The sequence below is a fragment of the Salmo salar genome, chromosome 27 (assembly GCF_965601325.2).
Source record: "Salmo salar chromosome 27, fSalSal1, whole genome shotgun sequence".
NCBI lineage: Eukaryota > Metazoa > Chordata > Actinopteri > Salmoniformes > Salmonidae > Salmo > Salmo salar.
In genome coordinates this window covers 10,335,978-10,356,470 of record NC_138317.1, presented here as the reverse complement: position 1 = coordinate 10,356,470, position 20,493 = coordinate 10,335,978, and the positions used below count along the sequence as shown (strand labels likewise).

At 44.6% G+C, this 20,493-nt stretch overlaps 1 protein-coding gene across 2 annotated transcripts; it reads right to left on the bottom strand.

Moving 5' to 3' along the window:
• Nucleotides 1–3,217: 3,217 nt before the first annotated feature.
• On the bottom strand, nt 3,218–20,222 carry LOC106588450 (CCR4-NOT transcription complex subunit 3-like). Of its 2 annotated transcripts, none has more exons than XM_014177462.3 (18): nt 20,058–20,222; nt 17,166–17,232; nt 16,461–16,528; nt 15,784–15,858; nt 15,200–15,289; nt 11,671–11,799; nt 11,017–11,112; nt 9,460–9,679; nt 8,830–9,002; nt 8,416–8,472; nt 7,302–8,259; nt 6,983–7,088; nt 6,719–6,860; nt 6,466–6,562; nt 5,858–6,050; nt 5,494–5,626; nt 5,185–5,310; nt 3,218–4,932 (listed from the first exon to the last, which is right to left on the bottom strand). In XM_014177462.3, the coding sequence occupies exons 2-18, from the start codon at nt 17,188–17,190 to the stop codon at nt 4,834–4,836; spliced, it is 2,787 nt and encodes a 928-aa protein (XP_014032937.2). In that variant the 5' UTR covers nt 17,191–17,232; nt 20,058–20,222; the 3' UTR covers nt 3,218–4,833. The 2 variants fall into 2 exon arrangements, with proteins under 2 accessions (XP_014032937.2, XP_014032938.2); XM_014177463.3 differs by having other exon boundaries at nt 9,460–9,673.
• Nucleotides 20,223–20,493: the final 271 nt, after the last annotated feature.

Below are 20,493 nucleotides of genomic sequence, written 5' to 3'. Positions count from 1 at the left end.
AGTGATTGCTTTCACAAAGGTCCGCTACACTCGATGCTCATTCATTGATAGGACAGTATGGTAGGACTACTTGTCCACGTTTCCATTTGTTAAGTGAGCAAAAGTATCTACCAATCGGTGACACGCTTTATTCCCAATGAGATATTTCTTTCGCGGAACCATTGGTTTACAAACGAGGATGGAATGGAATGGTTTAAACGCATGCACCAGGAGCGAACACGCACACGCCTTCAAAAAGCAAAATGTTTCTGTTCTATGTGCACAACTAAGCTCCTTGCAAATAACAGTGGAATGTAAAAATCTAAAACACTAGCAAAGTTATGGGGGAAAATTGACACTGCTTTACAGCGTTTCATGGGGAAATAGATAGAGAGGGAAGAGTCTAGGATAATGCAGTGTCATTAGTTGCCTTGACAACCATGCCCATGTATTTCAGCTTAATTATGAATTTGATGGAAATTAGCAGATGCTTGTTTCCTTCTTCCCAGTCATTGCCCCATTCACTAAATGACGTCATCATAAGAAAAAAGGAAATATGCAAATATAAAAAAAAAACTTCAATTTGTTGCACAAACTGTTCCCAAATTCTCTCAGGCACGCCTTCCCTCAGTGACAGATAAATGACAGTACCCTGTAGGCTACATAAAATAGAACCGAACAGAGCAGAATAGAAAATAATATGCATCAAAATCTACCATAAAGTCCACCATTGGTGGGAGCATTATTATGTGACAGAGGCAGCAATATTTATCAGTATAGCAGAACGGGAGCACACTGAAGGACTGTATGTGGTCTGTGGCACCACAGATGGTCTTCTATAACATGGTACACGGTGGCTCTTAGAGCCAAGGTCCAAATCATCACTTCTCACCAGTGATTACTCTGAACGTCAATATATCAATGAATTAACCAAACACATGATCAATATTGCCTCCAGGAGGCTAACAAATATGGCAATAGTCATTTTAACAACAAAGGTAAGTGCTGACCGGACGCTTCGCAAATGAAAACTCTGAAATTGCATCTGAATGAAAATGTCCAGAGACTCACGTTTCACTCCATAATAGCCATTTGCGGACAGGCTAAAAGAGAACCCTTGTGAACCAGCCACAGGAAATACTCCCCCCTGAACAGGAAAGGGAGAATTCTCAGGGGTATCTACAGTCAATGGGTAAGTCCACCTATTTGAAGTAGACAGGGTGTCCGGTGTTGCGGGACTGCACCTCACAATGACAATATGTAGACTTTGGGCAATTTCTTACTTTGTGTTGTCTAGTAGTCTTAGATCCAAAGAAAGAGAAATGTTTGGCAAGTTCTTGAGGGCATTACAAGCCTGTTGGTGGCTACGCCAAAACATACTGATATGAGTACGTTGGTCAAAAAGGTACTGTAATGGAAGATAGTAATGGCTGACCTATTATTCACTTCAGGCTTTGGACCCGTCCCCTTTTTTGGCATAACTACAAAGCATATGGATGTATACAGTATATTTTCTTATCTTTATTTCACTAGGCAAGTCAGTTAAGGACACATTCTTATTTACAATGACGGCCTAGAATAGTGGGTTAACTGCCTTGTTCAGGGGCAGAACGACAGATTTTTTACCTTGTCAGCTCAGGGATTCGATCTAGCAACTATTTCGGTTACTAGTCCAATGCTCTAACCACTAGGCTACCTGCAGCCCCAATATGAACCGTTGAACAAATTAGCATTAAAGGATCAAATCTGGGTCACATGACGACAGCGATAACGACAAGCTCCCAGATGTGATGTGCGTGTGCACGTGGGAGAAAGTTAAGGCATAAGGAGCCTTTCCTCACCATTTGCGTCACTTCCTCCATTCCATGTCTTGAGGGGCAAAAGAGAAGCATTGTCGCCATCGCTATGCAGGCCTCTCAATAGTAGACGTGCCAGACCTCTACTCAGTCAACAGTGCAGGATGACTCAAAGTGTCCTCTGGCCAGGATGGAGTCGGTGTGCGTCACAAGCACACACACACACACACTTTGACACACAGCACCTTCAGATACACAGGGCCAAGCACCTCTGGCTCCCAAACAACTCCAGGCGATAGTCCATGACCAGGTGAAATCATTTCATCAAGTAGCATATGCAGAGCCAGTCTCCCGAGAGAGCCCCAGCAGCCATCTTGTTGTTGAACACATTAGCAACCATGTGTTGTGTTGTGCTGCGTATATCATAAGGTATGTAGAGACAGGGAGAGGAAAACATAGGCACTCAATGGTGCAACGTAAACACAATGAAAGGGAGGGGACAGACAAAATTGAATGGTCAAAGTGGTAACATTTGACTTAAAACCAGCAGGTATGATGCATTATGGTGCAGTTATAATGCATTGAAAGACTTATCATAAGCCTGCATGGACCCCCCCCCTTAAGATATAGCAATACACATTATGTGGTCACACCTTAAAAAGGACTACACTTCTACGACCCAATGCAATATTCATGGGTAGTTCTACCATCTGATTGAAGTGGCTGGTGCATTTTGCGTGACTTTATTCTTTACTCGAGTAGGGTACTCTATTTTACAGAGTACTAGGTCTCTGCCTGGAATAGGTCTTCTACTGAGGTGACAATCGAAGCAGTTACCTGCTGTTCCAGACTTAGGAACACTACATGCTAATGCTAGGCTCATGCACTTAACTCACACCACCCTGTAAGAACAAGATCTTTAAATGGGGCAATCTGCCGTTGCTACATCCGTTTCTGTACTTATCTACCCATTGCACATTGAAGAACGTAACTTCTGACTCATGAGCTTACTTCGGTCCAACTCCACCAGAACCCAAAATACAAGCTTGTTTTACTCCAATGTTTGTAAACGATGTAATTGTAAACAAACATGGTTAGAACTATACGTTTGATCTCATGGCTCGTCAGTCCTTGCATCAATTGCTCTAGGAATTTGAGTGGCTAAATCTTTCCAGCCCCACCCCTCAGCTGTGGGGCAAAAAGTGGCATGTAAACCGCTTTGTTATTGTTTGCAGATTGCCCCTTTAATATTTGCATGTGGTAAATGTAAATCCCATGTAGTGTTCAGTGTACAGTACACTTAGACTATGTGCGTTCCTAAAAAGTTATTACTGTAGTAAAACTGTACTGTTATAACAAGTAATAACGCATTATACTTGTCTGCTACCCAAATTTAAGGCACTCAAAAGGTTTATGAATATGATTAAAAAAAAAAAACAATATTCCGAAAAGTAATTATTTTATTAATATTTTACAATCCTTTATTCATGGTTATGGTTCATATTTACTTAATTTCTCAGCTCCACTTTGCAAGTGTCATGCTGTCCAGAAGACGACAAACGGAAAGGATGAAAATGACAGTCTATACAACACCTTTTCAGAGGGGGAGATTCACATTTCACCTCTGGATGACTTCTCTTCCCTTCCGCTCGCCAAATAGGTAAAGATAACATTAAAAACAGCAGGCTTGTCAGTGAATGGTGCCACGACAAGTTATTTTCTTAAAAAAAAAAAAAAAAAAAGTGTCTCACTCCTTAGAATTTAAACGCTTTCCATCTCTGAGATGACATAAGCAAACGAAAATGACAAAACTTAAGATTGCACTCCAAACATTGGAGGATACTATTTTTAAAAAGCCTTATAGAAATGAAACAAATGGCCATTAAATGGGAATAGAAAGCCTTATTGGGGCAGACAAAACAAAGTTGCCTGGAGGTGTCAGTCTCATTTGTGTGGGTTTTTTTGTGCTGCAATGGAGCTTCTGATTTGGTATATTTCCTCACATAATAATCCATCAAACACTTCCTGAGAAAAGGAAATATCTACCTGGTGGTTGAAGTGAATTTGGAAGTGCAATCACAATTGATTTGTACATTATCATCAAAGCGACAGGAACAAAAATAATGAATTGTTATTACTAGGGCAGTCTTGAGTTTTATTGTAAAAGCCCGCCTCTGGGGTGAAAAACACCTGTAAACTTTCTCTACAGACGAGACGCTTCAGTGCTGGTGTGGTTTCGGTTGCCGTTGACCACAGCAATATAAACGTAATGTAACGTGGGACAAGAATGAATTGGTTACCATGTTGTACTACAGCAGTCTTTATGGCAGTGTGGTCAATGCTGGGTGTACCCAAGAGGCAGCTATTAGTTTAGTATTAGGGTGGGGCTGGTGACCCTGAAGAGAGGATTCATTAGGGCTAAAAACATGGAGTCACCCCAATAAGCCCTTATTGTAGCATGGAAATGCTACCGTTTCCCTATCTAGTCTTTAGCTTGTGTACAACCCAGCGATGACCTGACTGCTGTGAAACACTTTGGAACCATCCCGGACCCAACATTCCCCAAGGGCTCATTTGATTGGCCTTTCTCTGTGCCTTGTCACTTTTTTTTCTTCTCTTCTTTCTTTTTAAATTGGACTGCCATACTGCTGGGAATTAAGACGGATTTGACCAATCATCTTTGGTTGTCAATGAGTGGTGAGTGAGTTTTGAAGAAAAATAAATAAAAAAACAATACAGAATGCGTTATCAACCAAACATTATATGAAATCATGATTTCTTATCTGTCCAACAAAAAAAAGGGTGGGATCCAGTTCAGGTAAGAGATTAAAAGCTTCAATCTAAATCAAAACGGCCTGATGGGAAAAGAGGGAGGGGGTTTATCACTGTAGGGGTGTGGCGTCGCAGGGCAAAGAGGGAGGAGCTCCAAATGCATTATGTTGTTCTCAGACTGGCTCAGTCTCACGTCTGCATCCGTCCCTCTTCCCAGTGTGTTGAGTTCAATCCAGGAATGTCGACAGTAGTCCACCCTTCTTTTATTCTCCTCCTCTGCCTTATGTCACTGGAGGTCTCGGTCTTCAAGGTACCTGTACTCAAACGTGAATCCCTCCTTCTTCCGTTGTCCCCACTTCTCGTAGTCAAAGTAAATGTACGTCCCCTTTTAAAAGACATTGGAAAAAGCACAGCAATGTTAGTGAAAATCCTTAATTTGACAAATCTTCATCTTTAAATATGGGTTATATTTCAACGGAGCATGCAACGGAAAATGCAAGTGAGTGTTTATTATTGGACAAGTCAAGGTAGTAGTCCCTTCCTGTTTCAATCTGTTTTCTTCTGTTTGGTGCCCAATGAACACGACCCAGGTTGCGATCCAAGGAGTCTGCAGTGTGTGGAGGGGGGACGAGCTCACCTGCTCAAACTCATCTGTGATGGTCTTGGGCTCTTCGTGCCTCTGGAACCACATCATGTACTTGGTGTGGAACCGCCATGACTGCTTCTTCAAGGCCTTGGCTGCCAGATACTGGGCCTTAGTGCCCTGTGGAGAGAACACAGAAGGGAATATGCTACGATTATGTACACAACCATGTCCAAAACATGACAAGGCCTGAAGACTGAAACTACACACACAGCCATCTTTCTCTTCAAAAGTAAAACCATGAAAATAAATCAGTGTCTCAGTCACACAGTGAAGCTTGTTTTGTCACATGTAGACACACACCTCTAGGTAGTAGAAGATGAAGAACAGTGTCTCCGTGGACAGTCTCTGGTAGAACTCTACAGAGTCGGAGTGGGGGGGTGGCACCTGGTGGTGGAAAGGCAGGGTGGGACACGGGTTCCTCATCAGGTACTGCCTGGAGGACCAAAACAGTCACAATAGGGGATTAAATACATGCCTTTAGTCTCCAAAGCAACAGTGCAGAGAAGAGATACAGATATCCTCCAAAATGTAAGCCTGGGGTGAATCTCAAAAGTATTTTCCTTGAGTACTCATGTCCTCTCCAAAATGTGAGGGGGAAAACGAGAAGACTTGAGATTCAACCCTTGAGAATCTTTGTGGCTTCAGATTGCCTTCATGTTCGTACCTGATCCTCTCTGAGTCGGAGGGGTGGGGCATGTGCGTCCAGGCCGACTCCTGCATGGCCTGCTGGTACAGCTGGTCTTTGGACAGGGGTACGGGCCCCAGCGGGCACACACCCAGCGATGGGGGGATGCTGACCTCCGAGAGCGAGGGCTGCTGGGGGGCCGAGGGAGGCGCTGTAGTGCTGGGGAAAATGTCTGAAGCCACAGAGAGAGAAAAGAGAATTAGGAGAAGAGAAAAAAAGAAAAAAATAGTCTGGTCAAAAAGGATTTAAAAAAATGGTTACATTGTTTTACAGGGTCAGCCATAGTAGGAGCCCCTGGACCAAATTAGGGTTAAGTGCATTGCTCAAGGGCAGACAGATTTTTCACCTTGTCGGCTCGGGTATTTGAACCAGCGACCTTTCGGTTACTGGCCCAACGCTCTAACCACTAGGCTACCTGCCGCTCAGTAACAATACCATAAATAATTGAAAGGTGTTTAGAAAGTCTCCCAGTCAGCAACACTTAACACACTACATGATGTTCTTGTTGTAAACTGGAAGATATATCAACACATTCCAAGACTGAATCAATGGACCAATTGAGTCTTTATGTCCAGTTGGTTGCTCACCTGTGGTGAGGTGCAGAAGGGGCAACTCTCCCTCCATTGCTGAGCCCAGTGCCGCTTGTTCAGCCATGGACTTCACAGTGCTCAGAGGCTCCTGGGGCTGAAAGTGCAAAAGGGGTTAAACCCAACTGGGTGAGAGATCAGGAAATCTGAAGTCCTCCCCGTTATGGCTCAGGTTAGTATTTGGGGTTGATCCTAGATCAATGTCTACGGCCAGGGTCATTTTTACATGAAGCTCCTTGTGTTTTTCCCTCACCTTCATGCTTTCAGAGGCCTGTGTGTAGCAGAGCGGCCCGTTGAGCATACTGCTGCCTGAAGGTTTACTCTCAATGTAGGATGGCGAGGGAGTGCTGGTGGGAAGGGTCATGGACCCTAAAAGGCTGGGGCCACTGTCTTTACTGGGTGGGTAAGAGAGACATTGGTTGATTTGGTTTTGAGTGAGTTTGAATAATTATGACCATACAGTGAGATTCACGATACAAGATACCATAGGATTTAAAAAAATATATATTTTACTCACAGCTGATTGGTGGTGGAGGTCAAAGACGAGGGTTGGCTGCTTTGTAATTGGCTGGCACTGTTGAGGGCGGAATCTGGTGTGCTGTCTGCTACTACAGCACTGTAACCTGGGACAGAGGAGATTGTAAACCTCTCTCTCAAACAGAACTCTGATAATACTGTACATAGGTGATATTCATTTGGTTTGGTCTACCTTATATAATCTGTACAACCCAATTCTAGGTTGAACAACTACTCTAGACAAAACAATTCACAAAAAAATGCCATGGATGGATATAACCAATCAACAACAATATAAGCGGATGGTAATTCAAGCTTACTAGTGCTACCATTCTGCTTCTGTCCACTGGGCAGCCTTGCGATCGCCGCGCTTCCTCCTCCGATGCCCACACTGTTGCTTGGCGCTCCTGATCCAGAGTTCCCTCCAATGCTTCCTATAGCTCCCAGGCCTCCTCCTATGGGACTGGGGGTCACCAGTGGAGGGCCCTGGACTGTCGACTGTCCTGAGCCAAGGCCCAAGATCCCACCACTGACACCAACTGCACCGGGCACAGAGCCCAACAGGCCCGTGGATCTCTCGCTGACACCGTGTCCGCTCACCAGTCCCACTGCGCTGGAGTTAGTGCTGCTAGTGCTCAGGCTGCTGATTTTTCCTGCAAGGGGGCTTCCTATGGTCCCGGAGCCTGCTGCTGCCGTGGCGTAGGGGGCCGAAGTGGAGCCCGCCAGGAGACCGGCCATGGTGTTTAAGGACGCCGGCATCCCTGACAGGCCAAGGCCCGACATCTGGCTGACGGCCGGTGACCCACTCATGCCGCCTTTACCAAGGCCCAAGCCCAACCCGAGCCCCAAGGTGGAGCCCGGAGAGGGCCTTGACGGAGCCTGGGGCTGGGTGTTGGGTGCGAGGGCTGTGCTAGAGATGGCGGGCGAGGAGGCGGAGGGACTGGGGAGAAGGATGTTGTTCGACGTGCTGGAGGGGGCGTTGGAGGAGAGGACTGAGTTTCTGGCCTGCTGCGTTTGGTGGTGATGCTGCTGCAGTTGCTGCTGGGTAGCGTCGCTGTAGCTGCCAGAGTTGGAGAGGAGACCCCCCATGTTGCCCAGGAGGCTGTTGTTGTTGCCCCCAGCGATGGCCTGGCCGCCTCCGGCCATGGTCACCATAGAGGCCAGCGAGGAAGAGGCGGCTCCCGAGGAGGCGCCAGAGGCAGATGATGAAGAGGAGGAGGACGAGGACGACGACGAGGAAGACAACGACGAAGAGGGGTTGCCGTTCTTGACAGGCGACTGAAATGGAGTAAAAGACATACTTCAAAACCACTTCTGGTGCAGCACAGCACAGCTGAAGGAATATAGACGGAAAGGTGCAAAGTTTTGAAGACCATAGACCCAACAAAAAGCAAGTGACTCAGACAGCACGGTTTACTTTGCAATGCATCTTACCTGACTGATTTCACTGTCTGTCGAACGTCCCCTTTTCTTGTCATCTTCAGAGTTCTCCTGGAGAAAAAAATAAACCCCAAAATAACTCCCAATCAGCACCGAGCTATGACCACCGGTTCTAATTCAACGCAAAACATGTTTTGTACCGAAATTAAATCAAGTGCTGTTCATATTGAGGCTCAATACAAACTTCATATGCTCGCTTTCATCCGTTTCTCTAAACCCCCTCTGATCTGAGAGCGAGGGACCACGGAGCACCCACTCCAACCCAGGAACAAGTCAACATTCACAACACCTAATTACTATACTCTGACAGTACGGCCTGAGAGTGGGCGGTTCTAAAGAATGGGAGAGCAAGTAGGGGACACAACGGAGACTGAAGTGAGAAGTAGACAGAACCAGGGGTTTCCTCACCGTAGTGTACGTGGCGGGGATGGGCGAAGAGGAAGTGGTGGAGGTAGGCGTGCCGCTGGAGATCTGATTGAAGAGATCGTCGTCCAGGAGCGATTGGCCCGGCGGGGACGTGGCCACCAGTGACCCGGCTAGAGAGACAAGAGATGGATGGGGGGAGACAGAGGGAGAGGTAGCTACATAAAAACAAAAAAAGTTGCATAAGGAAAAACGTTAAGTGGGCAGTTATACAGAGACAACAGGATCAGAAATGATAGAATGTACAGTATTGCAATAACCAAGCCATCATAAATTATACACACATGGGGTCTAAGATATGCAGTACACACGCACATTCAGGAATAAACACATACATGGAATAGTGATGTCTAGACACAGTATCGATACTCTTTCCATGGCTTTTGCCAAGGAAATACTCTATGGTCCTTTAAGAAATGGCTTTAGGTAAAAATAGTGTGTGCTATAGATTTTATTTTTCTACAAATGTGACTTTAGGGTGGCCGTTTCCAACATCAGGACTGTTTCCTCAGGAAATTGTCCGCTTCCTGTTTTATTTCCTTGCCGTGATTACCGTCCTTTGTAGTATCAGTAGCGTGAGTATCACGACGAACACCACCATGAAGCACCACTTACGGAGTTCCTCGAGATCCAGGTCGTCGTAGAGGAACTCGTTCTCCTCGAAGTCGGGGTCCTGCGACGAGTCCATGTAGTACTCCACGTCATCCTTGACCTTGCGGATGGAGTCCACCGGCAAGGTGTCGTTGTCCAGCATGCGCAGGATGGTCTCCAGCATCCGGATGTGGTACCGGTGCTTCTCGATGAAGCGCTTCAGCTCTTCGATGCGGTCCTGTTTCTATAGCAGAGATGCACGTGTAAGTTTATGCCTAAAACTCAGTGTACGCATTCAGCGCAGAATGTGCTATATGCATGTGTGGAGGCATGGAAGTGGAAAACAGATGGTACCTACTTTACATTAGGTGCATTGGGTAATGCAGCGTGCCGAGAAAATAAAGAGACATATAGGATGAGAGATGAATTTAGAGTTAGAATGACATCATCTATAAAGAGAAAAGACTTTCGTATGGAAGAAAACAGAGAGAGAGAGAGATGGAGGGGAAGATATGGAGGAGATGCACTATAGACACACAAAAGTATGTGGACACCCCTTCAAATTAGTGGATTCGGGCTATTTCAGCCACACCTGTTGCTGACAGGTGTAGAACATTGACCACAAAGCCATGCAATCTCCATAGACTAATGTTGGCAGTAGAATGGCCTTACTGAAGAGCTCGGTGACTTTCAACATGGCACCGTCATGGGACGCCACCTTTCCAACAAGTCAGTACGTCAAATTTCTGCCCTGCTCGAGCTGCCCCGGTCAACTAAGTGCTGTTATTGTGAAGTGGAAACGTCTAGTAGCAACAACGACTCAGCCGCTAAGTGGTAGGCCACACAAGCTCACAGAACGGGACCGCCGATGCCAAGCGTCGGCTGGAGTGGTGTAAAACTCGCCGCAATTGGACTCTGGAGCAGTAGAAACGTGTTCTCTAGAGTGATGAATCACGCTTCACCATCTGGCAGTCCAACAGACAAATCTAGGTTTGCCAGGAGAACGCTACCTGCCCCAATGCATATTGCCAACTGTAAAGTTTGGTGGAGGAGGAACAATGGTCTGGGCTGTTTTCATGGTTCGGGCTAGGCCCTTAGTTCCAGTGAAGAGAAATCTTAACGCTACAGCATACGTTCTAGCCAATTCTGTGCTTCCAACTTTGTGAAAGGCTTTTTCCTGTTTCAGCATTACAATGCCCCCATGCACAAAGTGAGGTCCATACAGAAATGGTTTGTCGAGATCGGTGTGGAAGGAACTTGACCGGACTGCACAGAGCCCTGACCTCAACCCCATTGAACACCTTTGAGATGAATTGGAACACCGACTGCGAGCCAGGCCTAATTGCCCAACATCAGTTCCTGACCTCACTAATGCTGGTGTGGCTGAATGGAAGCAGGTCCCTGCAGCAATGTTCCAACATCTAGTGGAAAGCCTTCCCAGAAGAGTGGAGGCTATTATAGCAGCAAAAGGGGGACCAATTCCATATTAATGCCCATGATTTTGGAATGAGATGTTTGAGGAGCAGGTGTCCACATACTTTTGGTCATGTAGTGTAGATAACATATGGTGCGACTACTGACCTCTTTGTCTCCCTTCTTCTTTCGAGTCTGGACTGAGAGGGACTCTACTTCGCTCTCAAACTGGTCCACCTGCATGTTCAGAGTGTCTATCGTATTCTGATGGACGACAGGCGAGACATTCAATGATTTAAACCAAAACAACAGACATGATCACACCAGAACCAGTCATTATGCAGCGTGGTCTATGCAAACACTTGAAAACACCAAAACCTATTTCATAGGTGAAACTATTAGGGCTGGGACGATACCAGTATCGTGGCAAGGAAAAAAAACAAGAAGCGGATTTAAGTTCTTTAGGAAAACAGCCCTAATGTTGGAAACAAACATTTTCCAAGCTAAAGCACACTGTTTTGCATACAGCAGGTTTTAAAGGACTAAAGAGTTTGGTCTGCTTGGTGTTTTCATTTTTGCCATGGAGAAAATATTACAATACTGGTACGGTCCTGGCTCTAGAAATTACGCAGTAAAGCAAATTCAGATTTGGACATTTAACAAGTCTTATGTACTTTGAAATCCAAGTACACTGCAATGAATAGGCATAGCTTGCATGATGAAATCCCCAAGTCATTAATGTCATGTCATCAGACCATATTATTGCCAATAGAAATGAGCTCATGTGTGAAACAAATGTTTTCAATCAAAAGTAGTGCTCACCGTTAGCCAATTGCCGACCTCCTCCTTCTCCCTTTGGGCCGGGTCCACCTTCTGTGCCAGGCCCAGCCCCTCTTTCGAGTAAGCCTTTGTCTTGGTCTCTCGTTCCACGATCTTGAACCGCTCCATTTGCTAAAGGGGGAGATAGCAGGAAATGGTTTATAAATCACTACAGGTGATACGTTCTCTTTGAGAGTCCATTAGCTGACCACATGCTAGCTATGCCAGAGATAAAAATAAAAAATAAACTAAAAAAAACTTTTGGCTTGTGAAAGCAGACGTTTCCACCTGCTCACGTCAAAGCATTGGACTAGTTGGCGATCAAAATAAGGTCGTGTTAGGGCATACCGTAGCAAAACTTTTTGAAATGTTATTCAACGGAAACCCAAAGGAAGCATTTTTTTTTTTTTTTTTTTGGGGGGTGGGGGGGTGGGGGCAAGTTCAGATACTACCTTGCGGTTTCAGACCTACTGAACGTGTGCCTGCTGGGCACTGTGGGTAGAGATTAACACGGAGTCCTCACCAATTAAAGCCATCCTCCAATAGAACGCTTCAGAGTGACCGCAGCAGGTGTACCGATCTCCCAATTAGGCCAGTGATTACTCAATTTTGACACCTGTGTGCTTCCTTGACCCGTAATGCTGGATATACTCCACTAGGTGTTCTCAGAAGAGGCTCCACAACCTCTTGACTCCCACAAGCAGAGTTCGGTGCAGAATTTGTATGATGTTTTGCTAAGGCGAATGCTTGGAGGCGAGTAAACCCAGCCAAACACGTAACATTGTTTCAATGCATTTCCCTAGAAGTCAGCAGCCCCAGTAAGTGTAGTAATATGCGTCATCCACACAAGAGCATGCCAGCAGCACCTTTGTATATAAGATTGATAGTCCCCCTGTGTTAATCTGTTAACAGTATAACAAGAAGCTAAATTAAAACCCTAGCATGAAGCCTGTGAATGCTTAGCAGAGCAGTGACTATTTGCTAAATGTTATTCATGTGGCTAACTGTTCTCCTGAGGGGGGCCTGGCTGTGGATGGAGTCTCCGCCTGGTTATTTAATCCACCTCAGCCCTAGAGTGGACTGATGAAGCCTTCATATAGATCAGGGTAGGGCTCTGTGGAACTGGAACCTGAAGGGTACTTTGTAAATGGTACACCACTGTCATTGGGGACCGAGACAAAGGGGGCAAACTGCCTGCCTTGAACAGGTGTCGCCGCATTACAGTAAGTACCTACAGTAGGATCCTACCTCAATGCTACAAAACGTATTGGAAGACAAGCTGGGGCTTCAATAGGTGCTATGGGGCAACTTCCTTCATTTATCATATCTGCGGACCATAAACTGGGATATGGTGACGACATAATTTTGACTAAGTCTGATCAGTTTAGTTTTGTTAAAGTGATGTAGCAATTGTCTGATTCTAGAAGTTGAGTGTCAGGCTGGGGGGGGGGGGGGGGCTGCTGCAAAAAACAGAAGCACATTATGCTTAGAGGCATTTCCATCAAAGGACCCATGAGCGCCAACATGTGAAATTCATTGCAGCGTTGGAGTCAATTCCATTTCATTTGCAGTCAATTCAGGAAGTACTCTGATTTCAGTTCTCTTCAATTAGGAACATTTCTACCTAGAATTCTAATTAGATTGACCCCAACCCTGCATAAGAGCATATCAAACAGGGTGTCAAATGAAAGCCAAGAGTCTATATTTTTGTTTGGGAGAAATTGTTTACCATCTAAGTTTAAGAAATGTTACCAAAAACTAATTTCTTAAAGATATTTTCATGACTGAAGATAAAGTTGACAGAAGTAACTTTTAATGGTAGACCTACCATTTTTTTTTTACAGTGATTTTACGACATCCCTTTTGTTTATGAATTAAGTGATTAAAACTCATTATTCTGTTACCAAATTGGTAACAGAATTAACCCCCCAAAAATCTGTAATGGAATTATGTTAAGCTCATAACTGTTTTCTGTCTCTGTTGGCTGGTGGTCAAACCAAGAGTGTTAAAACAGTCTAAGCCTGGACAATCCCTCCCTCTCCAGGTTCATTTCACCTCTCCCAGATTTTACTGATACCTACCTATGAGCCCCCTCTTTCCATTGACTTTAACCAGCATCCTCACCCACTGAGCATCGACCAATACCGGATGTCCATGGACATTTAAAAAGTAGGTGAAATTTGATCAGTCCACCCTGGCCTTGATGTTAACGTCTACAGACGGACCGGACTGGACCAAATCTGAACCCATCATAGACTTATGTTTAACAAGTTTGGACAGTACAGTAATATACAGTAAAGAAAAGTAGCATGCAGTATATTGTACTGTACTGAAATCCGCTCTATTGTGCTGTGCTGTCCAAACTTGTAAAACATGAAGAGAATGACATTCATATCCATAATTATGCATTTCTGTGTAGTACAGGGACCCGTGATGTAATTCTGTTACCAGGTGTAAAGCCACTTCACTTACTGTAGTTCAATCCCATAGCTGACACCCCATTCTTTTTGCAGACATCTTTAAATCTTAATTCGGAGCAGGTATTTAAGAGTTTTTGGAAAATGTGGTCGCATAACCTGGGATTCTTCAGTGGAAATTGTTAAAAGTAGTCCTTGTGCATAGAGGTGTATGGTTTGTTAAACTTGGAAATCAATGGTTTTTGTTTGGCATACATTTTAAAAGTGAAAAAAAAATATGGTGCAATTCTGTTACCATGGAATTGCCCTCAGCTAAACAAAGTGTTACAGGTGTGAAATGCAGATGATTAGAGATCTGCAGTAGACTCAATATAAACCAGGGGTCGGCAACAGGCGGCCAGCGGGCCAAAACTGCCCCGCAAGTGATTTTATTTGGCCCCCCAAAGTAAAACTTTTTTTTGGGGGGGGAGGGTGTCGGTTCCAAAGTATTCACACGAAGATGTTTTTTTTTTATAGATGTGACCGTGTCTCAATGTAATCAAGGTATGAAATTGTTATTTTCAAATAAAACATTTTGGGGCTTAGTTGTGGTCAATTTGCAGTGTACAAATTATAATTATGTTCCGGCCCCCTGACCACCCGCTCTGACAAATCGCCCCTCGCGGCTGAATCTAGCTGCCCTCCTCTGATAAACCTTACTGCTAACAGAGATCTAGTATTCACAATGAACATGGCTTTGAATACACACACACAAAGGTAATATTAAAAGTCACCATTGTTTGTCTCAATTTGTATTGGCTGATCACCACAATACAAAAGTCACATCAAGAGTCCTGATATCCAAATGTCCTTTTCAACATCATCGCATGTATTTTTTGGCTTAGTAGCACCACATTTCAGGTCAACCAAAACCTCAGATGCTCACACACTTAGATACAAGACCATAGATCCAGAGGTTAAAATGACATCTCATTGTGTTAGCAGGTGCGGTCATTGAAGCTGTCTGAATAACGTCATCAACGCACTGTGGTTTGGTAAGCCGCGCTAAGCACAGGTGTTTATACCAAGGGATTTCTCAGTATGCGGCTAATGAACATGTGTTCCCACACACTCACCGTCTCAATGAGTTTGCGATTCTCCACTAGCTGCCTTTTGTCTTTGATCTCGTTGGAGGCCACCCACGTCTTGATCTGGTCTCGAAGACGCTGGGGGGGGAGGGAACAGAGCGGGAGAGGAAGAGACATAAGTTATCTTATTGAAAGCATGCAGTGGCTTGCCCTGTGAGATCAAGTATGGTTGACACGCATACACATAAGTTTGGTCCACATGGACACGTTCAGAAACAAAATCACAAAGTGGACAGCCAGGTGCTTTTGCTTGGTTTTAAGGATAGCTGACCCTCATCAGATTTAATCAACGCATGCATGTCTGCACGTACATGCACACACACACACACACACACACACACACACACACACACACACACACACACACACACACACACACACACACACACACACACACACACACACACACACACACACACACACACACACACACACACACACACACACCCTGTGGGCAGGCTAAACCATATAACACTAGTACACATTGTTTTGACATTTGAGGAACATCCCAAAACCCATGTGTCCTCAAGCCACATAACAGTTGAGAACCCTAGCGTTGTCTTGTGTCCCACCTGTAGTTTTTTAATCTCTTTCTTGAGGTCGGCTTCATACTTCTCCTTCTGGTTAGCATTGGCTGCATTGTGAAGCTGTGGTTTGGAGGGGCACAGTCACACAAAGTACACTCAGACAAACAGTATCTCTTCCCAAACATATTTCATATAAAGTCTTTGTAAACAATGTAGCCTATAGCTTCACAATGTCTAAAACTAGCGTGGCAAATTCAATCTCATGGAGTGTCAAGCCTAGCATCCATAGCTTAGCCTCTGTCTGTACGTTTTAGTGATTAGTCTACATTCCCTCCCAGTCCCATCATCCCTCAACTTTACACCAAATCAAGTGGCGGGGCTGCCACTGGGCCGAAACACCCAACTCAGGAGTGTGGCTTTAAAACGTGTTCTTCTTTGCTTTACACACTAACAAACTGTTACTTCTCTGTCCCCACGGCCGTGAATAACAATGTCTACAACCCTACCAAACAAGGCGTGATGCAGTATTTAAGACCCTGCATATACAATGGATGTTAAACGTTGAATAATTTGGTGGACCTTCGTACGGTCAGCACAAAACATTCCAACAAGCAAAGCGCTGGGGAGGTAGCGCTCAACTTCCATATCTGTGCGCAGTTAGCACGTTTTCAGATCAACACACAAACATTCTTTCAAAATTAAAAATGAGATATGGCTGTTACCTTTTGCCAAATGTCTTCAAACTGTTCCACGCCTTCCGTTACTTTTTTCAAACATCGATCTATTTCACCTGGGGAAGGGCATAGAATAACAGGGAGGTTTGGGAAAAAGAGCCGCGGCTTCAAAAAGAAATCCTTCACGACGCATCACGTCAGGATGAATAATGTAAAGTCCAAAATGCGAAGCGCTCCCTCTCCTCATAAGCAACACCGCTTTTACAACTGTGGCTGGCAGGCTCATCAATGATAGATGCAGTAAAAGCTACATGTGTCACCCCAAACCTGGTTAAAAATGCAGCGCCACAGGCACTGGCCACGATAGTCTTCATTTAAGAAGGTTGTCTCCGCAGAGTAAGTCTGACTTTGGCCTTGCGCAGCCTTCCTCCTAAACGTTGCTTCTGGCTTCATATTTGTGGCATCACAACCCTTTTCAGTAATACAGTGCAGCACTTTTCTTACTGCGATCACATCCGCGCAGGACGATTTGATCACAGTAAGCAGAGTGCACCATACTGCACTGTAGCGTGACAGATTTAGAATGAAGAGGTAAATCTCTACCTGAATGGATAGAGATTAAGTGACATTTCATCTGTTGGCTAGACGTGCTTCATAGAGAAAACACGCATGCCGGGAGGGAATGTAGTGATTGACTGGGTGGTGGATGTCTGGCAGGTGGTACCATTCTGATCGACCATTTGGTAACCTCACCTTGAAGTTTCCTTTTATCAGCCATGACTGTTGACTAGGATGCTTTCTTCATGCCTTACTTCTTTCACTGTAGAGAAAAATAAGTCTTACGGTGTGATTAGTCATCTCTGGCAACGCTTTTACACTACATTACTTTTTCATAGCACGTTAACTCGGCAGCGAAGTTCAGCGAAGTTAGCAGTGTGAAATCCTGGGTCGTATTCGGTAGGGCACAGGCACACCACAGTAAAACGTTTAGCAAGAGAAGATTTAAAACGAGCGTTTGTTATTGGACAAGTTCAGGTAGACTCCTGCCCGTTTCAGTCCGCTTTCTACCGTTTGCTGCCTAATGAATACGACCCAGCTTTCCACCTGGGGAGAATGTTTCCCACATCTCAATGTGATGAAGATGTATAGTGAGAGCATGCACGGCGCAGGTACATGGCTTCCACATTAGGCTACCGCATCAAAACGGCCAGCATGCAGAACAAAGTTTTGATAACTCAAGATTCATTTCTAATGGTACAGTATTCGACTTTCAACTCAAGTTAAATACATTAAAAAGCATTTTGAATGAGACACCTCTCTGATGTACACCCTGGGGGCATTGTCATTACCTTGTATCAAAGTGTCTAGTTATTAAGGATTAGTATAGACCATAGCTGACAGTCTGACTTGTTGACATCTTACACATCGTCATCTCCTTGTTGAATGGTGCATGTAATTGGGTTTAGACATGGGTCCTTTAATAACAAGGCATTTCTGACCATTTCAAGAAAGGGAAAATTACTTTTCAAGGGGGGCCTCACAGAAACATATACTGCACAAAAATATAAAATGCAACATGTGAAGTGTTGGTCCCATGTTTCATGAGCTGAAATAAAAGACCTCAAATGTTCCATACGCACAAAAATATTATTTCTCTCAAATGTCAGGTGAATGCACAAATGTGTTTACATCCCTGTTAGTGAGCATTTCTCATTGCCAAGATAATCCATTCACCTGAGAGGTGTGGCATATCAAGAAGTTGATTAAACAGCATGATCATTACACAGGTGCACCTTGTTCTGGGGACAATAAAAGGCCACTCTAAAATGTGCAGTTCTGTCACACAATACAATGCCACAGTTTTGAGGGACCGCGCAATTGGCATGCTGACTGCAGGAATGTAAACCAGAGCTGTTGCCAGATAATTGAATGTTAATTTTTCTATGAGCCACCTCCAACGTCATTTTAGAGAATTTGGCAGTACGTCCAAACGACCTTACAACCGCGTGTAACCAGCCCAGGACCTCCACATCCGGCTTCTTCACCTGCGGTACGGTCTGAGACCAGCCGTAGCTTATGCCTGGACAACTGATGAAACTGTGGATTTGCACAACTGAAGAATTTCTGTACAAACTTTCAGAACCTGTCTGGGAAGCTCATCTGCATGCTCGTCATCCTCACCAGGGTCTTGACCTGACTGCAGTTTGGCGTCGTAACAGACTTCAATGGGCAAATGCTCACCTTCGATGGCCACTGGCACGCTGGAGAAGTGTGCTCTTCACGGATGAATCCTGGTTTCAACTGTACTTGGAAGATGGCAGACAGCGTGTATGGTGTCGTGTGGGCGAGCAGTTTGCTGATGTCAACATTTTGAACAGAGTGCCCCATGGTGGAGGTGGTGTTATGGTATGGGCAGGCATAAGCTACGGCCAACAAACATAATTGCATTTTATCGATGGCAATTTGAATGCACAGAGATACCGTGACGAGATTCTGCGGCCCATTGTTGTACCATTCATCTGCCGCCATCACCTCATGTTGTTGTCTGTTTCAGCATGATAATGCACGGCACCATGTAGCAAGGATCTGTACACAATTCCTGGAAGCTGAAAATGTCCCAGTACTTCCATGGCCTGCATAATCACCAGACATGTCACCCATTGAGCATGTTTAGGATGTTCTGGATCAACATATGACAGCGTGTTCCATTTCCCCCAATATCCAACAACTTCACACAGACATTGAAGAAAAGTGGGACAACATTCCACAGGCCACTATCAACAGCCTGATCAACTCTATCCGAAGGAGATGTGTCTCTCTGCATGAGACATGGTCACACCAGATACTGACAAGTTTTGTGATTGATGCCCCTTCCTTTTTCTTTTAAGGTATGTGACCAAAAGATGCCTATTTGTATTCCCAGGAATGTGAAATCCATAGATTAGGGCCGAATGAATGCATTTCAATTGACTGATTTCCTTAATTGTTGCGTTTATATTTTTGTTCAGTGTATGTTTGTTTTATTGTACAAGACTCGTTTTGAATGTGTCTGTCAATCAATACCATAACACAAGAGTAAACAGCACAAGAGGCAGTAGATTGCAGCTAACCGATTTAGCTAGTTTAACTACATGAATTGTAGCCACTGAGAGGCGTCTGGATACTTTGACATTCAGACAGTGCACGTGAGTTCAAAAATGTAATGGGCGAGGCAGGTTACTTTGCTGAGCATCACTTGTTACTTTTTTTGCGACAATGTTAAACGTCCACGCAGCTCGGCTAGTCTCCACATCTGGCTTGGGGGGAAACGATCGCTTATTTAAAAACGTGAGCATTAAAGAAACACATGTTACAAGCAACAGATTACTTTATAAGCTGTTTCTATTTGTCAGAGATAAGCAAACAAGTAGACCACTTCAACACCTGAGTAACAAGAACTTGTCGGCTACAAAATTGCCGTGCATTATTGCAAAACATGTTTTCCAAGGAAATTCAAATCAGCCGAACCCATGTCAATTTGGCTCTGTAGCGGATATGATAGCCAGCTAGTGGATAACCACCGGCTAAGCTATTAGTGTAAGACAAATTGGAAGGGAGAAGAAAATGGCACATAACTAGATCTGTTTTAGGGTACGATTCATTTACCTGGATTTTCCGATTAAGCGTTTCTTTTATTAGTTGACCCCACTCTTTTAAGTCGTATTTTCCCCAAGTCCTCACGCTATTTTTCTAAATTGTATTAATATTTTCGCCAAACAATCACTCCGCACATCCAAGATGGCTACCAGGAACACCTCCTCCGCTGTTGCCCTGATGGACTGGAGGCCCGCCTCCCTTGCAAGCGATTGGATCTTCGTCCTCATTTTTGCATTCCACTGGCTAGACTGTCTGTCCTTCTAGTGGGATAGATTTACTACTTCCGCACAGGTCGCACTATGATTGGTTAACTTTGAAAGGTGAAAGGTAAACATGAGTTCTCAAACCTCGCCCCCCTTATGTTTTGATCCCTGTCCCTAACCAGTAACACTGACCAGCAAATGACAAGAAAACACGATAATAAACTGAGCCGACAGAAAATCTA